This window comes from Lepidochelys kempii, chromosome 6 (genome assembly GCF_965140285.1).
Source record: "Lepidochelys kempii isolate rLepKem1 chromosome 6, rLepKem1.hap1, whole genome shotgun sequence".
Classification (NCBI taxonomy): Eukaryota; Metazoa; Chordata; order Testudines; family Cheloniidae; genus Lepidochelys; species Lepidochelys kempii.
Genome location: NC_136385.1, coordinates 50,665,527 through 50,683,175, shown reverse-complemented (window position 1 = coordinate 50,683,175; position 17,649 = coordinate 50,665,527). Strand labels below are relative to the sequence as shown.

Genomic DNA, 17,649 nt, shown 5'->3' with positions numbered 1-17,649 from the left:
TTATCTCCCTCGCAAAATTGTTGTGAGGATTAGTTAATGCTTGTAAAGTGCTGTGAGGATGAAAAGCCCTACGTCAGTGTTGTGTGTAAATTGTGTGTGTATGTGGAGGTGTGACTTTTGGAGAAAAAGAAAATTATCACAAACCTTTTTTGTGGGCATCTTGAGTTTCAGAAATTCTGCCTCCCGGCACAAAACATTCCAAGGTGCATGTATTTTTACAAATCCAACCCCATGTATTTTAGTCTAAAAAAGGAAGAAAGAGACAACAATTCAGATGAAATAAAATAAAATGCTATTTTTCTTCCAGTTTCATACATATTGAGGAATCAAGTAGCCTCCACCAGACAACATTATAAATCTAATCTGTTTAAAACAAAACTGGGGAACAACTGCTTCTAAATAGCTACGATACTATCATTGAATAAATCTTCTGATTTATTGTCCACAAGGTGCTCAAACCACAAACATGAAACACCATTGTCCTCCAACAAAATAATTATCCCAAGGTAGAATAATTATCTTATTTTAAAGTGAGAAAGTAAGAGTTACTTGGAAAATAAAAGGTATTTCCTATGGACAAGGAAAATATACCCAGTCACTCACATTTGAATTAGACAAGAGTATGTCTACACTGCAATTAAAAATTCACAGCTGGCCCATGCCAGCTGACTTGGGCTTTCAGGGCTCAGGCTAAGGGACTGTTTAACTGTGATGTAGATGTTTGGGCTCAGGTTGGGAGGGTTGTAGACATACCCAAAATGGCCTGAACCTGTGAGATTTGAGCATCTTGTGAAAGGTGTTAAATGGATTGATGTAAATGGAGTTGAGGATAGTCAGCAGCGTCTCACAACATATGCTCAGAACCTCTAAGGATCAGAATGACAGTCGTCTAAGAGGCCAAAATGCTTCATCTGCAGAGCTGTTGTATACATCTGAGCTTAAATGGTGAACTTTTACATTAATACTACAGAAAGATTTATAGGAAAATATCCAATTTCTTTATACATTGGTCCAGATTCTTCCCTGCATTAGGGCCACTTTGTACTGCATGGCTGACATGAAGCTGTCCTAAAGCCAGCATAGCTGACTATATGAAGAGGCAGAGAGTTGGTGTAATGGTTCCTATGACAATCCTGCCCCCCACCCCCGCCCTCCAAATGCTAGCGTACAGGGATGGAGTGGGTTGTCCCTGCTGAATTGTGCAGAATTGTGGTTCATTCATCTTTTCTATTATAAAAGTTATTTTCAAAAGACACATTTGCTCTTGGTGGTGTGTTCCTCACTATCCCCAGTAATGACGCAGCTGCTGAGAGAGTTCATGCTTGCTGCTTCTGAGCTGCATGTGTTGAGTGCAGTCATGTAACTGTAAAGAGGAACAGATAGGGCATGCCAATGCATTTCACAAGAGCAGACTGGTGACATTTGATTTGAGGCTAGCCTTCAAAATCAGCAGTTGGCATTAAGAGGAAGCCATGGAGCTCATGAACACATATAGATCACAGGAATTGCTCCCATCTATTTTCTGCCTTCCTTTGGCAGCCAAGTTTATAAGTAATATTTAGTTCTTCAGATATTTTTGTATTGTGTGATCTAAGAGCCATGGAGTTGAAGTACCTACTTGCCTTATTTCTGGCCTGCACATAAACTGAGGAGCTTTCATATGAACAGCTGTGTTATCTATGTGCAAAGGCAAGTAAGTCTGTAGAGAATTTTAAAGCCAGTAGTACAGGTTCTGTATTTGAAGAACAGAAATCTTCAAAAGCATAACCACCTCGCTTGTAACACTGAAAGCAAGGAAGAACCTGGGGTGATTCCATGCTTTCGATAGCATATACTCACAAAGACAACAGATGACAGCACTGGACCTTTTTGTTCCTGTGTGTAGTGGAAGTGCTGGAAATTCCAAATATGCATGAGAAAAAAAAGCCTTCCTCCTCCTTGCCCCCAGAATAGTGTTGTCTAGATGCCATCCTGCCATTGAAAAGGGGAATCCTAGGAAGGTGGGCAACTAGCAAAAGAAGAGTGCCTTGTCCGATTCCTGTGCTTGTCATCCTCACGCATATGCGGTAGAGATTTTCCGACACTTACAGCCACCCACGATCCTTCAGGCCCTTGTCAGATGCACATGTATTTAAATGTACATTATATTGTGATAGTGGTTTTCTCCCCTTTCCATTTCAAAGCATGAGAGTGAATGGCTCCCATCATTCATCAGATCAATAGGCTATTCAATTTAAATTGAGGTATAGCTTTAAACAGGAAAAGACTTCAATCTTTCTGGCTTTATCTTTCCATTCTTGCTGCTATACTTGCTTATGCAAGTATAAAAGCTTGTTTCAGCCTGTAATATTCTGCACCTGCTTTCTGGAAATACATTACTCTGGGGACATAAATAGTTGCCATCCTCCGATGTGTCACAGCTTCAGAAACATTTATGAGTTAACTCCATGGAAGAGAGTTTAAGCAATTTAATATAGGTCTTACTTGTAACAAGTGCTCACTTTTACTAATATTAAAGATCTGCAGTGTGACTTCATGGCTTTCCCAATAATGCCCTTCAGACTCAAGCAAGTGTCTGCAAGCCTTTGCCTTATATTCAAGCTTTGGACATGAAAGTTGATGTAGATCCCTGTGGCTCTCATCTCAGTACATTTCTTTTCTGTTTTGATCTTGTATTGAGAGGACAGTGTCCCTCAGGATGGCTATGCATTATGTCCTAGTTTGAACTCAAAGACCTTCAACATTATTTAAAGTAGTACTACACGTCAGAGGTGGGGACACCCTGCCGTGTAAACTATTTTAAACTGCATGACTTGGCACAAGATGACTGCCAATCTACTATGATAGTTTGCAAATTAGATGGAAGGCTCTTTTTACTTACATTTGGGAATATAGAACCTGAAATGGAAACTCATTTAGCTTTTCCAGGGTTTGTCCTATCTATACATTCATGAATATTTAATAGACATATTGAGCATCTTTTAATGCACAGATCACAGATTTAAAACCCAGCTTTTAGATATTGTAAATAAAATTTACAAAATGTTTACCTTCTCCCTCTGCAACTTCAGGCACATTGGCTGGATCAGTTAATTAAAACATAGTCGCTTCCTTTGAAATGAATCTGACCATGGCTATCTCTGCTAATCACACTGGCAGCAGATCACATACACTCCCAATCATTTATATAGTCAGTCTTTTAATAGAACACATTGTTTTTGCTGTGCAGGTGAAAGGAGTTATGTACAGCATCACTGATCTCTAATTATAGCGGAAAGATGAAATAACATCTGAAATCCATGCAATTAATCTAGACTATTTACACAAGGCCCCCATGAACAGATTTCATTCCTTTGGAGGCTAAACTGAAATGTGACAATTTCAGTGTAAATAGCTCTTTTTAAAAACAGATTGGAATTACAGGTGGGCCAAACCCACAGAATTTAGATGCAGTTTAGATGTTGACCAAAGTTCAAGGGGTGTTTGAAACTGGAGGTTTTTTTTCAGGCTCAGTTTTAGCTGTAATATTAAAGTGTCAGTGACTTCTGTTATAACAAAGGATACAACATAACATGAACTTTCAAGAGATAGTCCTAAAATGAGAAACTTCAGATCTAGGTCAATATTTTAAACACACCAATAGAGTTGTTCAATCTAAGGGGGTACCTCAAATTCACATCTCGGTTTTGAACAGTCCAAAAGGTTCAGGGATGTTCAGATCTCAGGGTTTGATGTGGGTCCATCTTAAGAACTTTCAAAAAGTCTCTTAAATTACAGATTTTTAAAAAATTCTACATCTTTTAACAAGGAGGCTAATTATGAAGAGTACTATGTAGATGAGTTAAAGATCACTATTAGCAATTCCACAAAAATTTTCCCCCCTGATGTCTGTATTAATGTATTTGCTATTTTAAAAGCCCGCGGTATGCAGAAGTCTAACTCTGAGATGTATTAAATATTGTAATGATTAACTTCTTGGATTGACAATGGCCACCACTTTTGGTCATACTTATTCTCCTCCTCCACTCCACTTTTGTCCTCAGTTTCGCTCCAACAGGAGGGAGAAAGTTATGGCCAGGACAAACCCATAAGAGGGGTATAATTAGAGGGAAATACTGCAGATGTTTGAGTTCCTGAGGGAGAGAAGGCAGGATTTGCAGGCCTTGAGTAGGAGAAAGGGCTCTCCAAAATATATGGAAATCCTGAAATCCGCAGAGAAAACTTACACACATCTGGCCATCTGCAAAGATGTCCAGGGCATTCACTGATGGCTGTCCCTTCTGTGGTACTCCCCTGGCTTCTCCCTTTCCCCAGAAGTAGGACTCTCAGGAACCAGGCCTCTCTGCCACCTTGTTCCTTCACACCCCCCACTATCTCTCCGGGGCTGGATGGGAGGGGTGTCATAGACAGTAAGAGACAGGTCCTGGGATGTGGTGCTTAATATTAACAGGGTCAGAACTCATTTCCATGGGAATTTCTCAACTGGTTTGTCTTGGGACAATGCTACATAAAAACTTCTCCATGCCACTGACTGGTCACGCTCCCACCCAAACCCGCAGAACCTGTAGTGTCTGCATGGAGGGCCTTGTGTGGACTAAGTGAGAGGAGAGTGTGTGAACAACCAAGGGGATTCCATTCATTTCAGCACCTCCACACCATGAGAGGCTAAATATGCTACTGTCCTGAATGTGTTCACAGTATATTTGCTTGTTTAGGCCATGAAGTTGATTAATGCTATTGACATTATATAGAATATGAATAGCTGAGAGAATCTGAATATTGCTAATGAGCATATTGAGTAACATTTTCCCAGTGGTTTCAAAATGTGCTATCAGTTTGTGTTATATTATATTTATTAAGAAGAAGAAGTTATATCCTATTTTGCTAAGACAAAAATTGAGGTAACGTACTCTTCTCACAACTTCTAGGGTTTATTCGTTACTGATCTCAGCTGCCATATCAGGCTCTTTGGGGCTGTTGATACATATCTTAGTTTAGTGCAGAGTTCAGGCAGTTAAGCTCTTGAAGTACAGTACACTTGTATACTCGTATCAGATATTTTCCAGAGAAATATGGGTATCTGTCTGGAAAATATCAGATAAGACAGTTCTAAAAATGCTCCAGTTTTATTCTTCACTAAATACTCAGAGTACTTCAATTCCCGGATGATGAAAATGCCGTGAGAAGCCTGCATCACGTTTTTTTCTTGAGAAATTAAAATATGAATTTTAAAAAGTTAACACTTACTTCAGAAACTGTCTTTTATATACTGGGAGATCAACTACACTATGGGCTGACCCAGTGAGTTGCTGAGATGACTGGTATGAAAGGGAGTTGAGGGTGCTACAAAATATAAAGGCCAAATACTGGGAGGCCATGAGCATCTGTAACTCCCACTAGAGTCAACAGGGGTTTCAGGTTCTCAGGAACTGCTTGATATTTCTCAGTATTTGGCGCTTACTTATCTTATTAAGGTAAAAGAGTTCAAAAGTTTATTTACATCTTCATCTCTTTCCAATTCCAGACCAGCCTCCATGAGGTTGCCTTCATACTCCTCTCTGCGGAATCTCTTGTCATCTTCGTGATAGTCCATGTGGAGCTCACTTTCTCCCACGTCAAGGTGCCCACCCTTCCCAGGAAGCTGATGATCCTGTTTGATGCTTCGGGCACTTGAGTCATTGTGATGAATTCGCCTAGTGAGCGTCTTACTGACTGAGGACTTCTTAAAATGGTAAACCAAGATGTAATCCACTTTCCTCTTGCCATCTCGAAAATAGAGTCCATGTTTGCAGTTGGCATCTGGATCCTGACACAGCGAATTTAATAACTGTGAACAATGGGGGGAGGAAGAAGAGTAATTAGTACACTTGCAGACATGGACACCAAACAAACCAAACATTAAAAAAAACCACATTCACATTGTTTCTCCTTGTACAGAGCAGAGAACGTCTTATCTTCAAACATATGAGAGTTTGAGGACTGCCTCCTGTGCCACTTAGTGAAAGATTTTGCAAGTTAACACCTGCAATTCTGATGATTGACCAGTTGGAGTTTTATTGGTCAGAAATTAATAGATAAAATGACTGGAATTTAATCTAATTACCAGCACACTAGTTCATAAGTGAGCTACTTGGTGGGTTTGATTTTCCCCCTTTGTAGGCTAATCACCAGTAAGATCATCTGTCCTTCACCAAAGACATCTGTGTTTTAATTCTGATAAACAGATTAATTTCATGTGCAAACATTTCTCACTTCTCTTATCTCTGGCTACAAGTTTGCATCATCTGAGAAAGAGATCAGCTTAGATAGAGACTAACAGGAGCCAGCTGGCTATGTAGCAGAGCCAAAAATGCAAGTGGATAGTAGACAGGGAACCGGGTTCAGTCCTTGGTTTTAGTTTAATTTTTCTCTCATGTACAGCCCACGTCTCATTGCAATTTGATGGTAACAAAGATACGTACTCCAGACTGGAATAATTCACTGCAAATTAAAACCTATTTACACTGGTGTTATGAGATGCTAGAAACTCCATTTTTGAGACTGAAACTCCAGTAGAACCCTAAATCAATCATTTCTTTATTAATTCTAGACTTGACAGGGTAAATACAAAAAAATTAATATTAATAAAATATTAATACATAACACTATTTATACGCCTCTCTCATTTAGTGTGTTCTCACACAATACCAAATTCTGCCTTTGGATGTGCACACATAACAACAAGGGCAGAAATGGGCCAATAGATTTTACTTGTTTCCACAGTAAATACTAATGGCAGCAGTGACACTACAAAGGTTCAGGAGCCCTTGTACATTTTATGGCTTTTAATTTAGTAGGCAGAATTTTAAGGCAAGAAATACTTTCCCCTATAATAAATTGCTGGTGCAAATGGTAGCAGTTGGCCACCAATCATGAATCAAAAAGTTCCATGTCCAACTGCAATATGTGCATCTGCAGTTTGCTTGGTACATAAAACAGTGGATGCAAACATTTGGGGGAACACAGTTGTGTTCACAAAGAGGCCAGGTTTGATATCTTCAAATGAAGAGAGCTACATATTGTTACCATTTTTTCACCTGAGTGGCTAGTCAAAGTTTGGGGCCCTGGGATGTCCCAGTTGGGAGCAGAAATTGGTAACAGATGTTTCTTTGATGCAGTTTTGTTTATTTACAAAAGACCTGTCTCTCTAAATGCAAAAGGAATCAAATAGCAGGACCACGCAAGGATCAAGCACAAGCACCAAGAACACTCTTGTTAGCCGGCATCCCTGACTGAAAAACCTCTTTCAGGTTTCTTCCAGGGTCAGACACCTGGATTTCAGCTGCTCCTTTTGGCTCTCCCTCTGTCTGTTAGGCCATTTCTACATTATAGATGCTACAGTTGCATAGCTACATCACCATTGCTGTGCCACTATACTGCTGCAGTGTAGATGAGTCAACAGTGATGGGAAAGGGTTTCTCTGTTGCTGTAGAAACTCCACCACCATGAGCCACAGTAGCTAGGTCAATGGAAGCATTCTTCTACTGACCTAGTTGTGCCTACACCAGGGATTAGGTCAGGATACCTACCAGCGCTCAGCTATGTTGACCTAACTTAAGTGTAGACCAGGCTTCAGTCTCTCCCTATGTCTGTCTGTTCAGCCTTCTCTCCTTCCTTCCACCCACACCGGACCTACAACAACACTTAGCAAAAGCTCCTAGGTGGGTTCACATATTCCTCTTCTCTTAGGTGAGGGGCTTATCTTTACAGTTATGTTAACTGAAGGATGTGGTCATACCTATTAGTGAGGTTTTAATTCAAAGTATTACAAGGTTTGGCTGTACTCATAACATTCAGAGTGCAATTCATTACAGCCTACTTTAGACTCAATATTAAGTTCTTAGGACCAGATTAAAACAAAATCCTTCAGGATGCATGAAAAATATGTACATTCTGCTAAAAGGTCAATTTTTGTTGGAATTGCTAGTCTGATTTAAAGAGGCATCATCCCTTCTTCCTCTGATCCTTCACTAGAAGCACCTTCCACATATTTAGGGCGTCTTTGGTCTTGATGAGTGTGGCCCAAGTACATCTCTTTCTGCAGTATCAACCCACTGTCCTTCAAACCTGCAGGATTCTGCTGTCTTAGAACTCCTCCTGGGATAAGGCAGTTCCATACTTCCTCTAATGTAAGCCAGTGCCTTCAGGGGACAAACTGGTCCCAAGATTTTGTTTATTATTAGGCCAAGTTCTGAAGTCAATTTACACTCAGGCAATACTCTGACTTTGGCCAACAATTCTCAATCTGCCTGAGCTGGAAGGGAACTAGCTGATAAACACTTCAAATAGGGAGCGAGGCTGGGATGACCAAGCAAATGTCTCTCTTGTTTTACAAGCATAGTAATAACTATGCCAATGGTAACAAGATATAATTTACTCATTGTTCATTTGTTGATGAAGGAAGAGTCCGGATGGGACCACTCCTCTCCTCAGCATCCCCCTTCAAGAACACCATTCGGACATTTGGTTTGCAGGGGGCAATTCAAAGATGAGCAGATTTTGTGACAGCAAAATATTCTGGGATACAAAATACTTCAGTCTTCATGCAGTCAAATCTCTTAAGTGCAACCAGCCACTCTCAATAAGGCCTGGGAACTCTGGGGATTCCATCAAGATCACCAGTCTCATTTAATTTTGAAAACTTGGGGTCAAATGATGAATTCCTCAGTAAAATGCAGGCTGGTCTAAAAGGTAAAAGTTATGGCCTGATCCTATGAGCACCTACTATTCCCACAAAGTGAATGGGACTTTCTGGGGTGCTCAGTATCTATCAGTGGGCCAATTCTGAAAAGTGCTGAGTGTCTTCAATTCTTATTGAAATAACTGGGCTAGTCTGTGGAAGTCACAAAGAAGCCATTTTCACCTCCCAGGTTCTGTGGCCAGTTCTGCATTGGATCAAGCAGATGATTCCAGCAGATTAGAACTACTGTGCCAGTTGTTTATGGCCTGCACCCAAGGGGCCACCTATCATCTGGAGATCATCCGAGAGCAGTGCACTATGGCCACACCTTTCCCTACCCCCCAGAACACCTTCTGTAATAGGGGTGGCAAAGGATGGCATAGAAGATTTATTTGCTTTCTGGTCCCTTTTAGCCAGCAGAAAGGGGACAGATTGCATTAAAGAATCTGGCCCAGTGGAGGATGAGGACCAGCGGCACTTCTCTCAGTTGGGATCTTCCTTTGCAAACTCCATTTGTATTTCAAATGTTTGTTTTTAAATCTGGAGAGATTGGAGTCTTTCCATAGTTAAGATTGCTACCAGCTCTCTCTCTCTCTCTCTCTCTCTCTCTCTCTCTCTCTCACACACACACACACACACACTCACTTACTCTTTAGAGAATAATTCTAATGGAAATTTTCACCTCAATAAAAACAGATGTTGTTCACTTTTTGCGAAAAAAAAAAAGAATGTTGTAATGGTTTTTGTCATGTTATTTCCCCCAAGCAGCATGGTCAACTTACTTAAAATGTATTTTATTCCATAGTGTTTGGTAAGCTCTAGCACGTATGTTTGGATTGGACAGTACAGATGGTTTAATTTTGGAGTCATTCACTAGTAATTTGCTAAGGTTTAAGAACTGCACCAGTGCTCCAAACAAGCCTGGGAACAGCACCAAGATTCAGAAACAGAATGGGAACTACTGAGGATCCAAAAAAGCAGGCAAATGTGCCAATGCTCTAGGGTACAAAAAAATATGGCTCCTTCCTCTCTCAGTCCCAAATGGACTCACATTTGCACATCTTTCATTCCCACACAATCTTCTATGGAGACTATAAGCACAGAAAGGATTCAACCAAGTATTGAAGCAGCTCATGTGCTCATTTCATTTTCTAAGCCCAGCACAGAATCTAATTGATCTTAGAAACTACTAAAATCACTGGGACGGGGAAACATAGAGACTAACACCTCCCACCCCACAGCTCATAAAAACAAATCTGGGTTAATATATCACAGACATTGAGATTCTCAGCTCTGTACAGATTCCTGCTGAGAACCTGTCCCCCTCTCCTTCCCTCCTCCCCCGGCCCTGCCCCATCCCTGAGTCCTACTTACACTGTGGTAAAACCTGATTGGTTAAGGACTTTAAGGAGTCTATAGACTTGGCCTCAATAAAATTACTAAAGTATGAGGATATCATGAAGATCACATCTGAACTGGCAAGGTGGAAAGATTTTAAGAAGCTTGCAAGTACAGCTTGGAAGAAATATTGGTGCCGGTCTATTAACCAAGCGGCTACACTCCTGTAATCTATAATATCATTTATATACTTGGGGGAGAATACACAGTTCCACATGGCAAGTATAATAGGAATTTCTTGCTATAATGCTATTAAAATGCTGAGGAAATTCCCAAACCAATAACTTCATTAACCTTGGGTTAAGGTTGAGAAGATATTCGTAGGCCATATCCTCATTTGATGTAAATCAGTGTAGCGACATTGAAATAAGCAGAGTTATGCTGATTTACACCAAATGAGGATCAAACTGCTCAATCTAAAGGTAAAACCACTAAAAAGACAGTTTAGTTTTAAATCCCCATACTTAGGAGGCTGTTCATGCTCTATTCTTCACGCCCAAGTCAATTCCAATTAAGTATTCTTTCTCCATTGTGGAAGGTAATATTCTATTTCCAGTACATTTTCCTTGATCATTTAACATTTGTGTTTCGGTCCTTCTCAACCTCTGTTCCCTCCTCTATTATTATTAATTTGTATAACCATAGTGCCTATCATGGGCCACAACCCCATTGTACTACATGCTGTACAAACAGGAGAAAAAAAAAAGACAGATCCTGCTATAAAGAGTTTACAATCTAAGACAAGAGACAACAGATGGATACAGATGGACAAGGGAGTTCAAGGAAACAATGAGACAATATTGATCAGAGGGATAGCAATGGTATCAACACACCTATACACATTCTGACCTTTTACAGGTATGTGACATTACTGATTCCTAACGACCTGTGCATCTACATTACAACATTTAGAAATTACTGCAGGGTATTTAAGGTGCAAAACATTTTAATTAAAAAATTTAATGAAGGCATAACAAATGACAGTGAAAATCCATTCAGACAACAGGAATCTATACTGTAGGTTATTGGTGTACTGTTATCAATGCAAGCAGATGTGTAGCTTTTGGGTGCATATTTTTAGACATTTAAGGGCTCTCTTTGATACAGCCACACAGATTCAAAAAGCTGCCATTGCCTTGTTTGCTGGTTTGTTTAATCTGGGAATAAGCAGCCCTTTTGGGTGACCAGATAGCAAGTGTGAAAAATCGGGATGGGGGTGAGGGGGTATTAGGAGCCTAAGTAAGAAAAAGCCCCAGATATCTGGACTGTCCCTATAAAATCAGGACATCTGGTCACCCTAAAGCCCTTTATATGATTTAGCTCAAATTAGGATCCCTCAATCTCTCCCACTCCCTTCCTCCTATATATGAGTCAACACAAACCCTTTAAAATTGCCTGTATTGTGGTTGCCGGTAACTGTTCACATCTGACAAGGAATAGTGCAGAACTCACACTATCCAAATCCCCAAATATATATTTTTAACATTTATATATTTTTGCAGAGGGGTGATGGTGTTGAGAATGAAGGCACTTGAATTCCAGGGTGATAAGCCAGGGTACAAAACCCCAGAAGGTAAGTACCATCTAATAACTGCTCTACTCACTATACTTTCATGCTGGACGTATCCGATGTCTTCAATAGCTCGGATGTTGATAATGTGAATCCCCTTCTCCTCAGCAGGTAGAGAGGAATATTTCTCATTCACTCTCATTGCAGTCTTATTCAGAGCCTCACCAAGATCTTCTGGCAGAAATTCCACCCCATGAAATGCACGGTCAGTGTCTAAAAAAAAAAAGAAACAGGTTGGTCAAACACTTTCATCCCTGTCTTAGTTCCTCCCAATGTACCCCATCTGAAACATAAGCAGTTCTTGCCTTTCTCTGCCCCACCTTCCTTCTCTGTTCCCACCCTTTATTGTTCCTCCCCTCTCAGCCTTACCTCCTGCTACCCTGACTGTGCTCTCCGCTCTTTCCAGCTCCCTTCTGGATAATTACCTAAATTGCTTTCTACAGTGCTTATTAAAACTCAAGATTTGTTTACTAATGATCTCTTCTCAGCCCCACAGGGACTTGAATACATTTTAGTTAAAAATAAAATGATTCTGCACATTAGCAGTGGAGTGGAGGTTGCATGCCCTTTCCCCCTTGTACAGTAGAATTTTTATTCCTATTTTTGTTCAAGAGACTCCATATTTTGTGCCTAAAAGTCAAAAGTCATCATTTCAGGGGAGCAGTTTCGTACAGGAGCTCTGCTCGCAGCGCACATCCTAGCCCCAGGCAGTGCTCTTACTGCAGCACTGCCTGAGTGTGACATGCGAGTTCTGCAGAGGAGAGGTGCTGCTCCCAGCTTGTGCCCCTGGGGCAGGGAGTCCATATTTTGTTTACAAAAAGAGGGAGGGTGATTAAGATAAGAAAGAGTTGGTAATTAAATTAAGGATCTGAAAGTCATTAGAAGAGCCTATAAAACACGAACCCCTTTGCAAGGCGCTTTGGCGGGGGGTGGGTGGGAGGGGGTGTTGAAGACAGAACACAGGGGACTCAGAAGAAATACAGCCCAGGTTACATTCAGAAAAGAGGGAGCTGTGAGGGGGATAGGTGAAAAGAAGGGGCCAAAACCAAGGGAAAGGATAGCAGTGGTATAGATATAGTTCCCACTCTACTTGTGGTACTTATGTGGCCACATCACCATAGTATCTGAGTGCCTCACAATGTCTAACCTATTTATCTTAACAGCCCCTCTGTGAGGTAGAGCAGTGTTGTTAACCCCATTGTACAGCTGAAGCACTGGGCACAGAGAAACTAAAGGCCAGATTTTCAAAAGTATTTAGGCACCTAGTGAGATTTTCAAAAGTGCCTAGAAGGTTAGGTGCTTTGTAAACCCCACTAGATGCCTAGCTGCATCTTTGGGTGCCTAAAAACCTTTGAAACTCTGTCCCTAAGGCACTGGCCTGAGGTCATAAAGGAAGTCCATGGTGGGAGTAGAACCCAAGGTTCTTAGGGTAGCTCCCTATTCACTGAACCAGCCTCTCTCTCTGCTGCAAAAAAAAGAGGACTCTGATAGATGGGAGCAAAACCAAGAAGGCCAATTCTCTGAGACTCCAGCAAACAGTCCCAAGGCGGTTAGGAAGGGTGTCATGGCTGACACCATGAAAAGCAGCACAGAGGTCAGGAAGGATGAAGAAAGAAAGAGAACGAGAGTCAGATGAGAGGAGAGCTCTAAACCCCCAAGGAGTGGCAGGTCCTGCCCTATGTTGGGTTGTTGAGTAATGGCTGCTGTTAAATATACATTTTACCTGAACACCATTTTGTTTTGTAATTTTTTTTTTACTTTGAGTAAAGGCAGGAGTTAGAAAGTGTTGTCTGAGTATCAGATGTGTTTATGTCTCAATTTCTTAGGGTTTCAGCTGTACTGAGGCCAATTCCAGAGCAAAGAACAGAAACTGCATCCATAGAGTCCATAAAGTCAATGATTATTGTCATGACTTGTATTATTCACCAGGCACCATCTATGTGCTCAGCACTGTTCTGAATATGCCAGAAAACATAGTCCCTGAGCCAATGTGTATAAAATGTATAGCCCTGGATAAGATGGCTCAGATATTTAAGTATATTTAAACCATGATTTGAGGACTTCAATAGCTCAGACATAGAGGAGAGGTTTATTGCAGGAGTGGGTGGGTGAGATTCTGTGGCCTTCATTGTGCAGGTCAGACTAGATGATCATAATGGCCCCTTCTGACCTTAGAGTCTATGAAGTGTATAGTTATTGAGCACGTTAATATCTATGAGTGGAGGCACTGATGACAGTAGGAGTTTTACCTGTTTAAGGACTGGAAGATTTGACCCTCCAACTATTTTCAGGAGGAAGAGCTGCCCAGAGCTCCTGTGCCTGTTTGTTTTCCTTTCCTGCCTGCAATGGCCCCGATATACTTCAGAAGTCTCCATTTTTTTCCTCAACTTAAAAATAAAGAATTTTCTTGGTGATTGGTTTTAAATATTCTCCTATGAGAACTGCAACTCGATCACTGTAGTGTTGTGTTTAAGAGCCTTCTGGAAAGTAACTAGCCTTTAAACAGAAGTGAAAGCAGTGCTGCCAATTCTCACTATTTTGTCATGAGGTCCCATGATAATTATTGTTTTCATTAAAGCCCCTGCTCCTGGAGTCAAGTGGATATGTGATAATTTCAGCCTTTCTTAAAGAAAAGTAAGTAAGTTTCTAGCCCTTGTGGCTGTGGAGAAAGCTTAAAAAATGTGACCCCAGTGCAGCCTAAAGGCTCAAAAAGCAGAAGGCAAATAACAAGAACACCAAATCTATTATTTTTACATAATCTCATGATTTTTGGTGAGCCTGCCTCATGATTTTTGAACATTTGGGGTTGGCAATACTGTGAACTATAGGGATGAGTGAGGGGACATCATTTCACTGCAAATAAAATTCTGCAACATTTTACATATTTTGTTTTTCCTCTTCTCTGAATTTATTCAACCTATACTTCAACTGTGAGGTACATTTTCAGAAAGGGGCAAGTCAGGTAGTTAATGACACAAGTACTTATGTGTTATTAATTAATTAATTTTGTGGGTGCAAATTGGGGCTGCAAAAAAGGAGTCTGGCACTTAACTGGGCTGATAAAATACCCTTGTATAGCTTTAATACAAGTTATACAGGCAAAGTAGTTCTTTGGGTTTTTTGAGTTCACGAATTCTTAGCTTAATCTGAAATTGCCAACCTTCAGCCAAATTCAAATTTACTATTTCAGATTTGGCTCAGCTGTAAGGAATTATTTGCCACAATAATATTCCGTAGAGGTGAATTCCACAGTGGAATTAAAGGTTGGCTAAAAAACCTCTATATATCCTTTTAACCAGTTTGAACATACTTATCATCACAGCTAGCACTACAGAAACACATACTGTGATAAAGGTCATCACAGAACCTTATAGCCTGTGATAAATATCAACATGGAAATATATACTGCAGTAGATTTTACAAAACCTCAAAACCCAATGTGATCTACTCCCATTGAACCTGCATAAAACCCAAAGTATGTATCAGTCAAAGCATCTTTTGTGTTGTGATAAAAGCTACTCAGTGTTAAAATATCAATATTTACCTCTGAGTTCCTATAAGTAGAACTAGTAGATGCTTCAGGCCTGATTGAAAGCTTCCTGGACTCAATGGAAAGATTTCCATTGACTTCAATAGGCTGTGGAAATGCTTAGCAATTTTGAGGTATATAAGTCGTGAGTGACAAGCACCTCACAGAGAACTGAGGGAATGGAGAGTGAAAGTAAACAAAGGCTTGAGTCCGCAATCCTCACTCATGCAAATTAACACTGCAGTCAGTAGATGCTTTCCTGAACAGTATAGCTGGATTATGTAAAAGTTTGATCTTCTAATACCACATAGCATTTACAACACAATCCAACATATGAACTAGCTAATATTATGTTTTATTGAACAAAACTTGCATTTAAACTTCAACTGTTCTGCACATATTGTATTGTAAATGTGTGTGTGTGTGTGTGTGTGTGTGTGTGTGTGTGTGTGTGTGTGTGTGAGTGAGAGAGTATGTATATATAAATACTGGCATACACACCAGTACTTTAAGATGGAGTAAAGGTTAACAAAAAAACCCAACACCTCCCCAAAGACACAGTAACTTAAAAGTAACAAAAAAAGTCAAATATTTATTTAATAAAATAAAATCAATCATTTTAAAAATTAACCTTGCTCTAATCACCCTCCCCAAGACATTAGTAAAAGCAAGATAAGGTTGTCTCAAGTACCTTAACTGGGTGTTTTTATACTATCAAATTCTGAACTGAATTTACAGTTCCTGCCTTTCTAATGTTTGGTTGTTAAAACGACAATGTTCTTGTGTGTATTTTTTCCCTAAAAGGTTATTGATACTTCCAAACATGTAACTCTAGCATAAAGTCGTTAGTCTAGAGATTTCTTTAGTGTTTTGATAAAGTTATCAAGAAAAAAATTCTAGTACCCCAATGTATCTACATATATTTTTGACTAATTACAGGATATAAATGTACATTCTATCCTAGATTTATGGTGTTTTACATGGTAGAATGGTACTAGAATTTCTTCAAACTGACACCCATAGACTTTTAAAAACTTTTCTTTCTGGCTGCTTTGCTATGGACTTTAAGAAGTCTGCATACTTCATTAAGTCTATGGAGACAAAGTGTCCCTAATATCCAGTATGTTTTACTAAAGACTTTAAGGTATCCTTGCAAGGCTTACAATCTCATTTGTAATTATTACATTAGTCCAGATTCATTGCATGATATGATTATCCTGGTGTTTTGAGGACTGGGGCAGAGGAGAGTTCTTGCTCCAGGCTCAATGAATGTAGTGGCTTCAAAACTCACTTAAAGGCTAGGCAGGGCTAGAAGGTGGATATAATAATACCTTCCAGATTCCTTGCAGGCTAGATGAGTTCCACAGAAGGACATGTAGGAGTTAGCTGTTCCACTGTAGTGAAGGCATTGACTCAGGATGTGAGAGGAGACGTGTAAGTCACCTTGGTATATTTCTTGTGCTTGCCAGAGATCTGGGGCAGCTATCACTCTTCTTTGGAACTATGGGATCCAGATACTATGATTCTTTGGAATTCATACTTCTTTGAAATCTTGAACCCAGCTCTCATGCCACTTTAAAACTATGAACATTTTTTACACTTCTTCAGAACTTTGGCACAACTGTTGTGCTTCTTGGGAACCTGGATGCTCAGCACCCACACTCCTTTAGAATGCGGTATGTTTCTGACACCTTCTTCAGAATACTGGTGCACAGCTCCATACTACTTTAGAACTGTGGGGCATTTCCCACATCTCTTCAGTTTCTTGGCACAAGTATAACATCTCTTTGGAACTTAAGCATTTCATCAGAACCTGGATGCCCAGCTCGCAAACTGCTTTAGAATGGAGGTGCCACTCTTCTTTCGCATCTGGGCATAGATCCCAAACCTTAGCAAATCATTAATGAACAAGAAGTTCAAACAAAAGGATTTTCTTTTGAAGAATGTAGAGCTGTGGCCAAATCAGGGTTTCACTGGAAAGCTCAATGCAAATTTATATTATGGAACATTAACTATTTTTATGATTCATATGTACACACATACATAGGAAAAATATATATGTATACACACTTCCTACATATATGAAGGTGATATCCCTGTTCTCAGTCGCAGAATCCTAAGGGCCGAGTCATTCATTCTCTAGCTATGTAGTGTTCAAATGGTTTTATAGAATATATTGAACACTATTCTGAATTTCTTGTGCCTGAAAAATCCCAGTGTCTTTATTGGGACTTTTGAGGTGACCAGGAACATTGGAACAGATCATTACCTCTTTCCTAAGCTAAAGAATCTGTATATACCTTCAGGACTTGTAAAATGTGTGTTTGTGAACTGACGGGTGTTTTTCCAGGAGTTATCCAAGAAATCTAAAACATATTAAAATACAGTGGTGCAGCAAAACATAAGTATGAGTAAAGACTTAAATAAAGAGAA

At 40.0% G+C, this 17,649-nt stretch overlaps 1 protein-coding gene across 3 annotated transcripts in view; it reads right to left on the bottom strand.

The window, feature by feature from the left end:
- Positions 1 to 17,649, bottom strand: part of ANO1 (anoctamin 1) — a 116,702-nt gene that overhangs the window by 61,896 nt on the left and 37,157 nt on the right. For all 3 annotated transcript variants that reach the window (XM_073350660.2, XM_073350657.2, XM_073350658.2), the window contains exons 2-4: positions 11,722 to 11,900; positions 5,501 to 5,827; positions 145 to 243 (exon numbers count right to left, since the gene is read on the bottom strand). In XM_073350660.2, coding sequence (XP_073206761.1) covers positions 145 to 243; positions 5,501 to 5,827; positions 11,722 to 11,829 — 534 coding nt within the window. In that variant the 5' untranslated portion in view covers positions 11,830 to 11,900. The remainder of the gene's footprint in view (positions 1 to 144; positions 244 to 5,500; positions 5,828 to 11,721; positions 11,901 to 17,649) is intronic.